This window comes from Netta rufina (assembly GCF_964035555.1).
Source record: "Netta rufina genome assembly, chromosome: 4".
Classification (NCBI taxonomy): domain Eukaryota; kingdom Metazoa; phylum Chordata; class Aves; order Anseriformes; family Anatidae; genus Netta; species Netta rufina.
Genome location: NC_140127.1, coordinates 27,405,278 through 27,422,117, shown reverse-complemented (window position 1 = coordinate 27,422,117; position 16,840 = coordinate 27,405,278). Strand labels below are relative to the sequence as shown.

General features: G+C 35.7%; 1 protein-coding gene across 4 annotated transcripts in view; it reads right to left on the bottom strand.

The window, feature by feature from the left end:
* The window catches only part of SPOCK3 (SPARC (osteonectin), cwcv and kazal like domains proteoglycan 3), a gene marked incomplete at both ends in the record, with an annotated part of 194,012 nt that overhangs the window by 16,056 nt on the left and 161,116 nt on the right, over positions 1–16,840 (bottom strand). For 3 of the 4 annotated variants that reach the window (XM_084285422.1, XM_084285424.1, XM_084285425.1), the window contains one exon: positions 4,607–4,726. The exons of the other annotated variant lie outside the window; for it this stretch is intronic. In XM_084285422.1, the coding sequence (XP_084141548.1) occupies positions 4,607–4,726 (120 nt within the window). The remainder of the gene's footprint in view (positions 1–4,606; positions 4,727–16,840) is intronic. 4 annotated transcript variants of the gene reach the window in all.

Here is a 16,840-nt window from a genome sequence, read left to right as displayed (position 1 = left end):
CTAGGGCAGAAGGACTGAGTCTTTTAATAAATACTGTTCCAAGTGCCACCAGAGAGACTGAAACAGGAAGAAAAATAAATGCAAACAGACAACCAGAAAGGATGTCACAAATTGCTTTTTAAAATGCAGAATGGTTTGTCAGCAAGGAAGAAACTACGACAAGAATAAAAGGTAGCCTGGGAGAAAGGGTGCTATGACAGATTTTTAAATCCCCATCGGGAATGAATAAGTCCAGGGTTCTGCTGGAATGATTAGGACTCTGAAATCATTAGGAAGTTGCATTCATGTATCTTTTCGTTGTAGTTATTCTGCTGTATAGATCTTTAAGATTCATATGCTAATACATAATTAAGAAGTTCTTTGCAGTTGTTTCTAGACCAAGCTGTCACACAACCCTAAAAGAGGGGGTGGACTCCGTTTAATCTTGATACACTTAAAAATTAAGACGCCTGCTGTTATGGACCCACTAAGACTTTGGAGACCGACTTTTGAGGGACTTTATTAGGGATACTCCTTCAGAGTTAGCTCTTGACAAACAACTGTAAGAATTTATTAATGGTATTAGAAATGATATTACCATGCTGAATGATTATCATTCTTTTTTCATCTTTCTTTGTGATTTTACAGGGACATAGAGATCCAGTATTTTCTTCTAAACCACAGAAATGTAGTTAATTATAGTATCTTTTGCTGCCTCAAAATGAGGACCTTCCAAGTTCAGAAATGTACAGAAAACAGAAAAAATACAAAGTTGCATTAGCCAAACCAGTTTTTAAACATTTTTATATCACTAAATCAAAAAATGTAATACCAATTGAAGTACCAATATTTTACCACGAAATTCAAACCCTTTCTGCCTACTGAAGGACTGTCAGTTTGCAGTAGACTGTCAAATTAATTAGATCAAGTAAGTATGGGCCAACTATAAAATTGAGTAAATATCAAGCAAATAGGATCCTTTATATTTGAAAATATTTGTTTCAGAATTAGATATTAGCAATTTGAGTAACTGATCATAGTACTGAAAAACTACACTCTGAATTGTCATTGTTCAGATATCTTTGTGAAACTCTGCAATTTTGTCCAAAAGAAGAAAATATAAGGCAATCTGAACACCTAACATGAAAACATTTTCTTAAAATTGATTTGGCTCATTTTAGTAAAAAGAAAATAAACATGCCGAAGACTATCATCACAACTCCACATTTCCAACCTAGCATTCCTATAACAATTACCAAACTTTTCAACATTCTTATAACAATGCTATCTCTGTTTTAAGGTTGATGAGGTATAATTCCTTGAAACAGAAAGCCAAATTTAAAACCAGCTTTGTCTTGAATTAATATTTTGTACTACATTCTAGATACTTGTGATTGAGTTCTGGTATGATGTTACAAGTGTTAGTCAAATATTTCTGACAGTACCATGTTCACAGGGAGTTTAAATACTGTAGTGCAACACAAACAGACTTTTCCACACCTTTTATTTCCTTACCTGTCAAATAAAAAGAGCCCTGAAAAGACTATTCTTAGCCATCCAAATCAATCATTTTTGCCTCTCAAAAAATCGGTAGGGTGGGATCCAGTTTAAATTGTTGCTAAATTTCAGTTACCTCCTAAACCATGTGTGAATTCTTTACAATGTCAAGGGAGAAAAAATCACGACTATGAAGGCTTCCCAAAAGGAAATTAGAAAAACTGGGCCAGAAACTTTTTTTTCCCTCAATTGCAATAATTGTATTTGAAGATAAGATCCTCTTCTAAAGGGTTTTAAAGGCAAATAAATCTCTCTAATTGCCTTAGAAAGATTCCATTATAAGATCAAGTCAGGTACAAAAGATCCCCACAGACACTAACATTTTGAATTGGATCATGATGTTTGCTACAGAAGTGAATAGTCAAAGACTTCCCAGACCAAAGTTTTATGCAATTGACCAACCTGTTTTAAACACATCCAGGTATCTTACAACTGCTTTGATCTACATAATCTAAGCACATGGTTATTATTTTCTGCATTGAAGATAATGTTCTTTGTTCATAAACATGAACATTTAGGATGTACTAGACAAAATCTACATTAGGTAAAAAACATTCAATCTTACCACTTAACTTCGAAAACAAACCAACCAGTCTGAACATGCAACAGATTCCTAGGTCAAAAACTTCACAAGGTCCAAAAATGTAAAGGGCTCATACTTTTAGAGTCACACCTATTAAAAGTCTTAGATCTTCAGTCTAAATACAGTCCATAATTTCTATTATAAAATAAAAATTAGCAGACAAATCATAAAACAAATGTAAGTACAAAATGTACAGGTACATAAAAGTACTTGATGCTAAAGCTGAGTTTTAATTGAGTGATGAGATAACATTAGCTATATTATTAGATACTTTTTCTTTTTATTACTACACTGTAAAAGCTTATTTAATGAGCTTTACAGTTTGTATTTCTGTTGATTTCATTACTGCATGAGAAGAACAACACATGGCACACAAGTTATGTGCACCAACCAGAACATAAACTGGAAATATATTTTCTTAATGTTTTTCTCAAGATCAAGAAAAAGTATCATACCTATATTACTACCTAACATTCTTGCATTACCACCATACTTCAGAAAGAGTTTTTTCTCAGTGGTAAGAGAAGTAATTCCCAGATAAGACAGAATCATCTTTAATTCATTGTGTTTTAAAGAATTATAATTTTATCATGAAAAAAATCACAAAAAGAAATGATGATTCCAATTAAAACAACTAAATGAATGTGGTGGGGTGTGTGGGGGGGAAGGAGGGTGCTAGCTACGAATATCAATCAGGCAAAAGCTAAAATGTCTCAAACACTGAAAAGGTTAATAATGAAGGTATTAAAGTAATCAGCCAGTGTTGGCCATATTCTGTGAAATTTGTTCTCTGCAGGAATTCATAGTTTGCTCTTCATGTGAATGTAAGGTAGAGTTTTAAGACTTACAAAATCTAACTTGACTCTCCTCCAGTAGGTTGTCACTCTTTAAACTAATATTGCACATTTTAAATAAATTTGCTATTTTAAATTGTGGTGGTTTTACTCAGGTGGGCAGCCGAGCTCCACCACAACCGCTCTCTCACTCCCCCTCTCCTCAAAGAGGAAGGGGGAGAAAATACAACACAGAGAACTCGAGGTTTGAGATGAGAAAGGTTTAATTAAAGGGAAATGGAATGGGGAGAAAAAAAAAAAAGAAACAAAAACAATAAATCCATGCGGAAGTACAGAGAGAGGGAAAAAAATATATATTCTCTACTTCCCATCAACGAGCGATGTTTGGCCACGTCCCGGGAAGCAGGGCCTCAAAACACGTAGTGGTTGTTCAGAAGGAACAGGCCCCTCCCCCACGAGAGCCCCCCCTTTTATTGCTGAGTGTGACATCAGGTGTTATGGAATATCCCTTTGGTTGGTTTAGGTCAGCTGCCCTGGCAATGTCCCCTCCCCAACACTTGCCCACCCCCAGCCTGCTGGCTCTTGGGGGCTTGGAAGGAGTCCTGATGCTGTGCCAGCACTATGCAGCAATAGACACAACACGAGTGATATCAGTGCTGTTCTAGCTACAAGTGCAGAGCACAGCACTGTGTGGGCTGCTGCAGGGAAAAGGTGACTCCAGCTCAGACAGACCCAGCACATAAATAAATTTGATAATTGTATTTTAAAACTTTAGAAAACGTTTTTACAAACTTTACTGATTTCTACAATAAAATGTCTATTTACATATTTGTGATGTTTAAAAATAAATTATTGCCCCTACTGTTTCAAATTCATTAGTACTCCTTAGTCTTTTCCAATTCGAAGTACATCTTGAAAATTGCTTTTTACATACAAGCTTCTTTTTTGTGTGTTTTTCAGTACGAGTACTTACAGTGACATCAACTAGCAATCATGGGTCACACATAATTAGAGCTCCTGTACATTATTTCTTATTGCTAGCTATTCTGCAACTCACTTTTCTCTATGAAAAAGTTGCTCAAAACCCCTACTTGTTTCTTTTCCTTTTTCTCCTCATACAGCAGCTAATTACCAAGTACATGTCCACTGTCACTTTTCACAGAATCATCTAGGTTGGAAGAAACCTCCAAGATCACCGAGTCCAACCTCTGATCTAACACTAACAAGTCCTCCACTAAACCATATCACTAAGCTCTACATCTAAACGTCTTTTAAACACTTCCAGGGACGGTGACTGAACCACTTCCTTGGGCAGCCTATTCCAATGCCTAACAACCTTTTCAGTAAAGAAGTTCCTCTTAATATCCAACCTAAAACTCCCCTGGCACAACTTTAGCCCATTCCCCCTTGTTTTCTCACATACATAAAGGTTTAAATGATAGCTTTGTGACTGGTAGCTGCCACATGTTTTCTATGAGTCTTGCCAAACAGCTTTGAAAGTTTAAAGTTAACATCATATATCCTTACTAAGCCACATGGGTTGGCTTCATAAATACAAAATTAACCTTAGGAAAGCACAAAGGTATGGCCTCTTTAAAACATACATAGGTAAGGCAAGTATTAGCAACAGAAATACAGAAGTATGGAAAAGTTTCAAAGGGATCACCAAATAACATAAGTAGAAATCACTTACTTGTTCTTTCAGGCCTCTGAATAATCCTAACCTTCTTATTCTGAATTCCACTTTCATGAAGCGCCTTAAACCAGTCTCTCAACCTGTTTGCAACCTCCCTGAATTCGATGTCACTGCATACTGGAAAACAAAATGCAAACTGTTAAATGTTTTTCCCCTGAGTGCCAAATACAACTTTACAAATTATGCTTCAAAAATGTAGCATATGTAAAATAATATAAACATGCTTGATCCACAGTTTGCTTTTCTTCATAAAATTTACTTTCATTACTTAGGTAGGCCTTCAAAGCCCATCGGGGATCCTCAGAAATAAAATTATGATGTATAATGCAATTAAGGTATATATAAATTAACAAAATCCCTTTTAAACTACTGCAAACAACAAGTTCTAGTACAGATATTTTCACATCCTGCTGTAGAAGAGGTTGCCTGACAGAGAGTCCCAGGACAGTCTTTTAGAGGTTCATTGTTATGTTTATTGAGGCAACAGTACAGTCAGCCCTACCAAAACACACTGGAGATTTAGACAGATAATGCAGGAACACCCTACTTGATTCCCTACACTGGAATGTGAAAAGAGTAAACAGGGTAGACAGATAAAGTCCAGATAAAGTCCTTCAAAAACATACTGAAAGGTTATTTGATTGAATGCAGTTTTGCAAGCCAAGGATCACGAGCACATAACTGTAAAAGGCAACAGTGTGACACATTGGTGATCAAAAGGATGGCTTTGACCAGAAACAGCAAAGGTAGAAAAAGCACACAAAATTGAAGAGACTATCTGTAGCATCAAGAGCTACAGATAGGTAACAGACTGGCTGAAGTGTTGTACAGTACTGTTAGTTAGTACTGAGGCCAGCAGAAGAGACATGTAGTAGAGCTGTGCAGAGACAAAGCGTACTAAGCTGCTGGAGAAGATGGGAAAGAGAAGGTATGTTTGGAAATATCCATTCCAGAAATCTGTTTTCCCATATCAGGTGTTTGAGAGAAGCTGGGAGAAGATGAGAGAAGTAATAGGACCTGGAAGACTGCAAAAGCAGCAGGAAGGCAACTAGCAAAAAGGCACTGGATGAATTGCTTCCCTAGGTAACAAAATACCTCCACCGGCTCTTGGCAACAGGTGCAATTTCCAAATGATATCAGCATAAAAGTGCCCCAGGGGAGGTTCAGACTAGGACACTGGGAAAAATATTTTTACTGTGAGTGTGCTAAAACAGTGGAACAGGCTTCCCAGTGAGGTGGTTGATGCCCCATGCCTGTCAGTGTTCAGAGGCATTTGGATAATGCCCTTAGTAACATGTCTTAATCTTTGCTTAGCCCTTAAGTAGTCAGGCAGTTGGACTAGACAATCTTTGAAGGTCCCTTCTAACTTAACTGTTCTATTCTATAGTCTATATTCTAAAACAGGATCATTTTCCGAGTCTGCTAGTAACTGACTAAGCTACAACCTGAGTAGCTTGTAACCTCACAGAATCACAGAATTTCTAGGTTGAAAGAGACCTCAAGATCATCGAGTCCAACCTCTGACCTAACGCTAGCAGTCCCCACTAAACCATATCCCTAAGCTCTACATCTAAACATCTTTTGAAGACTTCCAGGGATGGTGACTCCACCACTTCCCTGGGCAGCCTGTTCCAATGTCTAACAACCCTTTCAGTAAAGAAGTTCTTCCTAACATCTAACCTAAAACTCCCCTGGCTCAACTTAAGCCCATTCCCCCTCGTCCTGTCACCAGGCACGTGGAAGAACAGACCAACCCCCACCTCGCTACAGCCTCCCTTGAGGTACCTATAGAGAGCGATAAGGTCGCCCCTGAGCCTCCTCTTCTCCAGGCTGAACAAGCCCAGCTCCCTCAGCCGCTCCTCGTAGGACTTGTTCTCCAGGCCCCTCACCAGCTTTGTCGCCCTTCTCTGCACCCGCTCAAGCACCTCGATGTCCTTCTTGTAACAAGGGGCCCAAAACTGAACACAGTACTCGAGGTGCGGCCTCACCAGAGCTGAGTACAGGGGGACGATCACCTCCCTCGCCCTGCTGGTCACACTGTTCCTGATACAAGCCAGGATGCCGTTGGCCTTCTTGGCCACCTGAGCACACTGCTGGCTCATATTCAGCCAACTATCCACCATCACTAAGGCAGCACAAGTTCACAGCAGTGCTCTTGGAAATAAATCTCTAGTTCAACTTGCTTTACCTTTATTATATAGCAATCTATAATGTTTGGTGATATTGCCTTCAGCACACTTTATTAAACTGAACACTGTGAAACACCTATTTTTATTTGAGTAAGATTGAAACATGTCATTATGTCAACAACTGTCAATGCCTTTAAAACAGCAGGCATCCCTGCACTTGTTTATTCATCCTTTGCTTAAAACATCTCTCTTAGGACTTCAATTCTCTCCATGAAAGACTTAGGTGGAATATATACATACATTTGCATATATTGCAAATATATGAACAAACTGACATTTTATTTAAACCCGTATTGTGCTTTTTTCTTGTGTGCTGGAACCATTTTTTTTTCTTCAGATAATTCAATCGAGAACTGAGAAAAAAATTGTTAACGACCCACAGGCATACATATTCAAAATCGTCATTTGAACTGTGACAACCAGATGAAAGTGGTCTCCTGAGCCAAGACTCCACATCATAATTCAAACTCGTGGGACTTCTACACTTGCTACAACAACGACACCTTCCCTTACCACTCTTGCACCAGCTGATAGGCTAACATAAAGAATCTGACATTAACTTGGAACACCCTGCCCCTTTTTAATTTCCCCTCTCATGACAGGAGAAGTGACATAATGTTGTTTTCTTCTCTAACTACCCTCCCTGGATTTAACAGAAAGACTTTTACAATTGAATCAAAGGGTTTGGAATAAAGCATAATCATTAGGAGTATCTAGCCTGCTATTTAACAACTTCCATTTATCTACTCTGCACAATGCTGTGTAACAATACCACAAATCCCAGAAACAGGACAGCTACATTAGTGTGGTGCACCAACCTGGCTTTTTTCATCTTCGTCTAACTTGTCCATGTGCAGTGCTGTGTTGATTAACCTCTGATTCTGAGTTGTCCTACTCAGAGGCAGCATATGAGCATGTTTTTCACAACTCTCTCTCACACACGCACACACATATATGCATATATACACATGAGAGAGTGCCAGGTATAAGTAAAAGCCCAGATTGAACAATATTAAAAGAAAATAGCACATGACAATTGCATGATGGAGAGAATGTATGAATCCTCCATTTTGTAGAAGCAGATAAATGACACGCTGAAGATAACCATCTCCTAAACTCATTAAGCACTAATAAAAGCAAATAGTGTTTCTTTAATGACTATGCATAAGAATATGATGTATCCATCATCTGTTACTAGCCACTGCCATGTACAATACGACCTAAAATGTAATTTTCTGTGTTTTTTGAATTATATTCCTTTCAAACTGGAATGTGCATACAGCACATTTTGGGCATCACAAACATCCCATATCAGATCTCAGATTAGGGGCATTCTTCCAACTTCAACTTCTAATAACCTTTTTCCCAAACTTTGGTTGATGCTTTAAATTATGGTTTCTAGATCAAAACAAAGATCGAGAAAACTATCGCATTTTTTGGTTAATTTTAATTATTTTGATAACTTTACTATGGGAATAGATCATCTTCAAAAATCAAGGCAATGCAAAACATGTTGATTATAACTGTCATTTGCCTATTTTACACCCCATAGCTACTCAAGTGCTGGAGTCAGCTCTCAAACACGGCAGGTAATTACATTTACTGTATTACCAATTTAAATGCACAGTGAATTTTCAGCTCATGACACTTCTAATATGTCAAGTAAAAGCAGATGTCTTCTGTATGTGAAATATACATGAGAAATGCAGCAGAATTACACTGATCTGCACACTTAATAATTTACATGGACAAACAGTGTTCTCATCAAGGATTTAAAGCATGGTTTTAGAACAACAGCTGATATTTCAATATTTGAGTATCACATTTTTTTTTAATCAAAGAACTTTCATTTCATTTGCTAACATCCCAGAAGAAGATTTAAATAGTAGAAGCAGCTAGCAAATTAGAATTTTTGCCATGAAAATTTCTATCATTTCCAAGGGATGCTTAAAATATGTTAAAATTTTAAGTAAGTTAAATAACCACTAATCAATCATGACATTTTACTTTGACTCAAGAGTCAAAGTAATCCATTGGATTTATTTTTTTTTCTCATTTTCCCTCCTTTCCCTCTCCCCCTTTCTCTATTTTGGAATTTTCCACTGAGAAATTAAATTTCAGGTTTCAGTATACTTCCTGTTTTTCAGAACGCTTTTCAAGATCTAGCTATGCTAACACTAAAATAGCAGCAGAAGAAAATTAAGAATGTATTTCTCATTTTATGATGCCTGTTAGGTGGTTTTGGTGGAATTACTTAAGGTTAATTCACTATATTTGCCAGTATTCATTCACTTTCATGGTTACTCCTGCATATGATCCTCTCTAAATATTCTATTATGTTATATTTATTATGCTTCAATATATATATATATATATATATATATATATATATATATATATATATATATATTATTTTCATAAGATGTATATATGTAGTGGTTACAGGGAAAAAAGGCCAATACTATCCTATAATGAGAATTAAAAGATTAAAAAAAAAAAAAAGAAAGAGAGAGACCTTATCAGAACATGATATTTTATACTGGAAAATGATGGAACAGAAAACAGATTTACATGAGTACGTAAGGAACACATAGAATTGATGCAATCAGAACAGATGAGGTTGGAGGGGATATCAAAAGATCATTGGGTTCAGCACAGGGTATTAGTGGGGGGGGGGGAATATCCTTAAAGTAGTACAGAAATTTCTATAGTTCGAGGTTATCATATCTGTTTGGGAGACAGGATATCAGCCATACATACACACACAAAATGAAGATTCTTAATAATTTCTAAAATGACTTAATCACATTTCAAGTTTTTGTTCCTGTTTTGACATTCTTTAATTCTATGATTCTATGACATGTAAGAACCTTTCTATGATACAGGCATGTAAAATGAAAGTAGCAGCAAAATAATCTTTAAAATAGTAAAATAAAGAATTACCACTGAGAAACAGATCAGTAAGGTTTTTTCAGCTTTCTCCAAACATTCAGATGAATGGACTTAAAAAAACAAACAAACAAACAAAAAACTTCAGTCTAAGAAGTAGCTTTCTGAAAGTCATGAGAAGTGGTAAATAACACTGAGACGTTATCAGAGATACAAACAAATTATTTTTTTTCAGAGAAGCTGGGCTGCACAAAGTAACCCCGGGCTGAACAAACTAATTCTAAGCTATGCTTACGTAAAATCTTTAGGTCACAAAAAAAAAAAATAAAAATCAGGTATAATTACTGAAAATATCTAAATTGGTTTTGATTTAGCTTGTCTCAGTAGCACCAGCCACAAGGATGCTTGTGAATAAACCAAGCATCTCTAACCAAGGAGATCAGCCTAATGCTCTGTTTACTAGAACACTATTCGCCAATGAAATGTGCTTGCTCAAGGTTATGCTATATTATGAAAAACTGTATTAATTAATGCACTCTAGAATATGTTTAGGGACTTTTCTTCCCAGTGACCAACTTGAAAAGATACATGCTGCTGAAAACATTGTATGCATTGATCTGTGCTGATTTAAAATAGGTCATGATGAAGTAATTCAGATCTATTCAGACTATTATTTCACCTGATAGACTAGGAGATGAATCTTTAATGGTGAAAGACAGACAGTAAAGGTCATAAAAGGTTAGACAGTAATCAAAAAATGCATATTAAATCACATGAATCCACTCAGGAACCTGCCAAGAAGTACTTCTGTTTTTGTCTAATGCCAATGTAAGGGATTCCTGCTATTACAATCAATTCTAGCAGCCATTAAGAGAATTAGTATGGGGTAAAATGAAGTCACCAGCTCAAAGGTTACTGGAGTCTCCTATCATGTGAAGTAATAAAAACTGACTGTCTTTTAAAAACAACTTACATGGCTATGCAAAAACATGAACAGATTTGAAAACTTGTAGGTACCCAAGCCAGAAATGTCTTTCTTTATAATAAATATTATTTAAATGTTAGGTGGAACCAACTGTTCAATTTGTTTTCTCATACAGTAAATGTTACAATTTGTGTTGGCATTTGAATATAATTTACTGATTGGAAACAGAATATGTGAAAATGCTAATCAGTATATGTTCTTTCAGTGCCTTCAACTCAAGCTAATTGATGAAGAAGTAAAAATAGTGCTACTGAAAGCTATAAACACATGCAGAACATATTTTGGGACTAATGTAGTGAATTGAATACTCTTACATATTTAAACCAATTTTAAGCTTTCTGACATAACAGAAAATAAAGTAATTTAACAGTAGACTTTTTATATAGGTACATACACACGTAATAAAATTATCTGTAATTCAACAAGTGTAAATCATTACCATGTTGAGAAAAGCACATTAAAATACTGTTGCATTACGGAGTAATTTTTTGTTAAGTGAAGGTTCAAAATGTGATTTGGAAAAAAAATATGTGATAACACACCCACACTATGTAGCATCATTCACAGTAATGCAGGGCACCATAAGGTTGGAGACAGAACCTGTGTCTACTTTTAGAAGAGATACTTTCACCTACATTTTCAGCAGCAGACTTCAGTTCAAAATTAAAATCTAAGTGAAAATTATGAAGGAAGCTATAAAAACCTGAAGATATTATTAAAATACAATTTAATGCTATTTTGAGTGTAAAACTGATCCACTCATCTATCTTCTGTGTCCCACAACCAGAATTTTTCTTAAGTCTTTACATAACTGATCATACTATAACTCTCTTCTGCTCCCAAATCTGCTAATGGCCAGTTAGCCTGAAAGCTATGATTTACTGTCTGTAAAGTCTTAGCGGCCAATGGGATTAAGCTGTGGGAGCAAGATTAACCTTTGTTTCAGAGTGACATATGAAGAACCTTGAAAGAAGGCAGGCTTCCAAGACATACTTGGCATGATGTGTTTGTACTTACCACGACTTCATCAGGTGTTTCAAGGTACACCCTCCTATAATTGCAAAAAAAGCATTCCCAGCACATACAATCTCATGCATTCAGGCAGAACTATATTTAGAGATTCATGTGCATAATAAAATAACAAAAAGTAAACTTAGAGAGAACACATGGACAATCCGAAAAACAGGATAACATCAACTCCCTCCTACAGCAAACTAGGAATTACTCCTACCTGAGATGGGTAATTTAACAATCAGTGTGTACTAAAGCAAGACTTCTGATCGTCTCAGCTTTCTCTGTTTCTTGGGATCATTACAGATGATCACAGAATAATTTAGGCTGGAATTGAACTCCAGAAGTCGTTTAGCCATGCTAAAAGCAGGTCTAATTACACCAGGTTGCTTAGGGCAGTGTCCAGTCATGAGTGTCCTGTGATTATCATGCCATTTACATGAAGGTTCCTCACTACACAAAAGACTATCCCTCCTTAAAATCAACAATATACTACAATCTCATAACTCCAAACTGTTTTCTCCCAAAAGTAAAAGAGCATTTTTTCCATGTTGTAACTTGGAGATTGCATCCAGCTGTCCAGAATTACTAGACATCCAGATACTGGTTACAGCAGCAATTCCAATACAGTGGTAAGAATGCTTATTTAGAGCACTTCACAGCTGATGCTTAGAGAGCCTGATGCTCTTTCAATGCATTACCTACCATTCATGTACTACTATACAGCTGAACAGTAAATCTAATGCCCCTGAGATGCACTGATAAACTGCACATCCAGTAGTGCATATAAATGTATTTCTTTTCCAGAGAGCCCAGTGTGAAAATATGGTAACCCTAATACTGGCATTAGAATTCAGTGCTGCCTTTAAACACATCATCTATTAAAGTAAACTGGAACATTATATAAAAGATACCTACCCAGAATTAGTGCTCTGTAAGGCTTCCATTCTGCACACGTTTGTGAATTTAACCCTAAGTAACTGATTCTTCAAACTGAAAATGCCAGGCTCCAGACTAAGGTTAGTCCCCATCTGGGGACTCTGAACATCTAAGAATACCAGAACTAAAATTGTAGGCCAATGGTCTAACAATTCCTGCAATAAATAGCAGCTTTCTAGCTCAGTATCATCTGTCACAAATGCAAAGCATAATGTATGGTAAAGATAAATGCATTTGCCAAAAAAATGTAATATTTGTCTGAAGGACAAAAAGCCCTTCAAGCTCATAACTAAAGGATGGGACAATCATTTAAGTTATCTTTCCACAGTCTCATGTGTATAATCTGAACTTAAAACAAATAAATAAATAAATAAAATTAAAAAAAAATGTAAATTGAAAAGCTTTATATATATATATATTTCCATTTCTATAAAATGATGGAGTTTATTAGCCATCTGTTACCTCTAGGGCCTATGATTTTAGGAAGATACCTTGAAATTAACGAATAAAAGCATTCTGATTTCCTTACTATTTAACTAAACATAATGAATTTTCTACTTCAGTTAGTCTGTGTTATGAGATAATTAATATAAATGCTGTAGATACCATATCAGGGAACTGCAGCTGCTTATTCCTACTGCCTCAAATTAATGTTCCATACAGACATTCCGCGCATGATTAATGTTTCATAAAATTTAAAATTATTTCAATTAAATTATATTTTCAAAAAATAAAACTGATTTTCTTGCGTCCTCACAATTTTAAAGAATCCAGATTTAAGTATAATGACCACTTCTGATTGCAGGAAAAATAGTAGTAACTACAAAATACAGAATTTATGCACTAAAATACTATTTTCAACTTGAAATACGTAAACTTCCTAAAGCATTGTAATTAAATAAGAAGATAGTAATTCCTTAATCTGTCAGGAGTATCCCAACTCTACTGTGTAGTTAATTTATTTTCTAGAGGGCAGTCAACATATATGGCTTCCTTTGCTAACTACTACTAACCTTAAGTGTTGGTTATAATTTCTCATCATGCTCTGCTTTTTTGAGCAATTAATTTCTGAGGATTATATTCTTAATTTGTAAATTGCACACTTAGGAAGCTAGATAGCAAAAACAAAATAGCAAGGGGGCATATAATATGTTATCTTCCAAGATTTTTTCATGCCCATAACTTTTTTTGTATTCCTTTGAATCTAGTATTTCACATAATATGAGATACCAAAAGTATCAAATAGGGATAGAAAAGCAATAATTTTAGTGGTGAAAGCTTTCCAGCCATTCCCAAAGATGAAGTAGTTTTCCAAATTCATTTTCAAGGCTTCCTGAAAGTCTTACACGGCATTCATATAAAGTCAGGACATTTTCTTCCTTTCAAGATCAAGATTGACAGGGTCCCATAATTATGGGACAAGTTTTTTCCAACCTTGTAGACAACAACAATAACAACAAGACAATGCTCTATGTAAAGAAAACAAAACTAAATATGAATTATTCGTATTATTCCTGTACTTCAAATCAGAAATCAGAAACATTCTATGTTGATTAGAGGCTTCAGAGGTCTACCACACTGGGTGGAAGGAACTGATGGCCTTCCTATTGTAAGAGAAAATTACCACTGTGCCTTGATAGGACTGCCCACTGGTTTACACCCTTTTGTCTGCAAGAAAGGATAGCAGAAGTGAACACTAGATTAAAACACAGAGTAATAGAAGTTAACTAAAATGTGTTCTGTGAGAGTCTGGCATACTGGAATTTTGCATCACCTTGGATCCTGGTAATGTCTGACAAATTTAAGGTTGGCATTGAAGCAATTTTCTTTTTGTGTTTAGATTGTGATTTAATGCTTTAAATCACTTTGTATGTGTTGTTTTCTTGTATGCTCTTCTTGAATGCTTAACCACTAACATTATCCATAATTACTTAAGATTGTGCATTACAGTTTTCTGTGGACCTGTCAGTGAGGTCTGAGAATAGAATCTCTCCGATTTACTGAATTATTTGTGCCTTTAAAAGCCATCAGAGGTAGACAAGACAAGCTCTTTCTGTACTACTGAAGAAAACTATGGCAGTCTATCCATTACATTGATAATATAATGGCAGGACCTACTTCCCTGGCACAGGAATCACATGCACTGTGAGATGCAAACACTACTACACTGTGCCAACGATTCACTGAAAACAGAACTCTACTTAACTAAATGTAATCTGCTGCTGTGTATTCACATGAATTTAGTAATCAGAAGTTGAAGGATCAATGAAGAAAGTAATGGTTTTAAAAATATATGATTAGGGTACAAATAACCGAAATGTTTACACATGCATACATGAAAATATGTTAGGTAAGTGCAATTATATTTTGCTAGTCTATGTACTGAACACTAAATGGATTGTTCGTGAATGTCTGATGCAGTTCAGAGAATTTTTATAAGCTATCTATGAATATTCAGAAAGATAGAAATTTGTTTAGCTTTGGTGTGTTCGCGCCTATACATCTTTTTAAAACCAAAACTCCTGCACTACAAAAAATATTTTTGGAAAGGAAAGGAAAATTTTTTGAAAGTGCTGTTTTATAACTACGTAAGAAGGATATGAGAAGCACATACTGGTGTGGCACATAGATGTGTTAAAATGTTAGAGGGTGCCTTATACCAGTGCACTGGGAAACTTTGCAAGATAAAAAACTATACTGCTTTTTCATTCAGTCTACAGCAAGCACTTAATGGAGAAAACTATTCTCAGAGGCATACCTGAAAGGGGAACGGATACTTCATGCCAACAGAGAGTCTATTGATTCTTTAAACACAATCAGTTAAATGCCAGAACCCAAGGCAAACCAAGGACAAGAACCAAGAAGCAAACCAATGAGCTACAATATTTGACAATTCAAACATACCCTTTATGTGATGTCCAACATTCATTCACTCCAAGCTTGTAAGTCCAGAAATAGAGACTACAGCTTGTTCAGCATAAGAAGAAATAGCTCCAGAGCAAGCTAATAATGGCCAGTGAATTATTCTGCAAAGCATGACAACATTCAGAAAAGAAATACACTTTGGTTGTTCTCTTAGTTTAAGGGATAGATTTAATATCCTTCTTCAGGGGAGATATAGAACTGCAATGCTGAAGATGAACTGGCTATCATAATAAAATGCTTCTTTATAAAGCAGTTATTAAGTAAACATGCAGAAGTTTACCATTAGTAAAACCTCCAACTTTCTACAGAAAAGAAAATGAGACTTCCAGAGGTTGGCATCCTTCTTTCAAGACAAAAGTTTCAAGATATAATTAATGAAAAAATGGAAAAAAATCCACCAAAAAAAGGTTTCCCTTTTTCATCATTTCTTTTAACCTATTCTGACTGATGCGCTAAGATAATACAGGTTTTCTCTGAGCAGACTGGATTCTAACCTCAGTGTTGCCTTTTTCCCATTTCAGATCAGAGTCCATGCATGTAGATACAATCCAGTTGAACCTAGCAACTGAATTTCCCTTTTGGAAAGTTCAAACTATGTTTCTCTGATGTAAAATACCCTGTCAGTAAGCACCAAAATACAAAGTTCCTCATCTATACGGCCCTTCCAGTTAAACTGAACAAAGTCTAAAAGGGGAGAAACATAAGATACTTGTTATTTGACCCACTGCATTGAATAACTCTCCTGAACTCTTTTAAAGTGCTCTTCCTTAAGCATTCACAGAGGTAATAAAAATTTGACAGCTAAGTCACTGAAAAAGAGAAACTAACTTACTTGGCTTGGCAACAGAAGATCCTGTATAAGTTAAAAAAAATAAAAATAAATAAATCAAAGAGAACAATGAAGTTAATGTGCAAGGCTAGTAGAGAACTTGTAGCTTTCACCATTTGCTGTAAGACCAAATATAATTTCAAGGGATTCTATATTTATAATGTTGACACTGAAGATTTCATAAGTCTATGAACTTTCTCCAGCAGAATGTATGGCATTTCTTCTGTTAAGATGAATACCTGGTCTCCAAACAGCTCTGTGCTTTCTTCTGCTACCTGTACACATTCTGTGGCATCTAGGAAGTGTACAGCATTCCTTTGGAATGCTCTAGTAGCTGTCAGAACTATAGTATACATTACAATTTGAGCCCATCAGAAATGAAAAACAGGCTTCAATCTGATGAAAACCTGAAAAATGAAGAAAAAATAAAGAAAGGACTGAATTAACTTCCTCTTGCAGAGAGA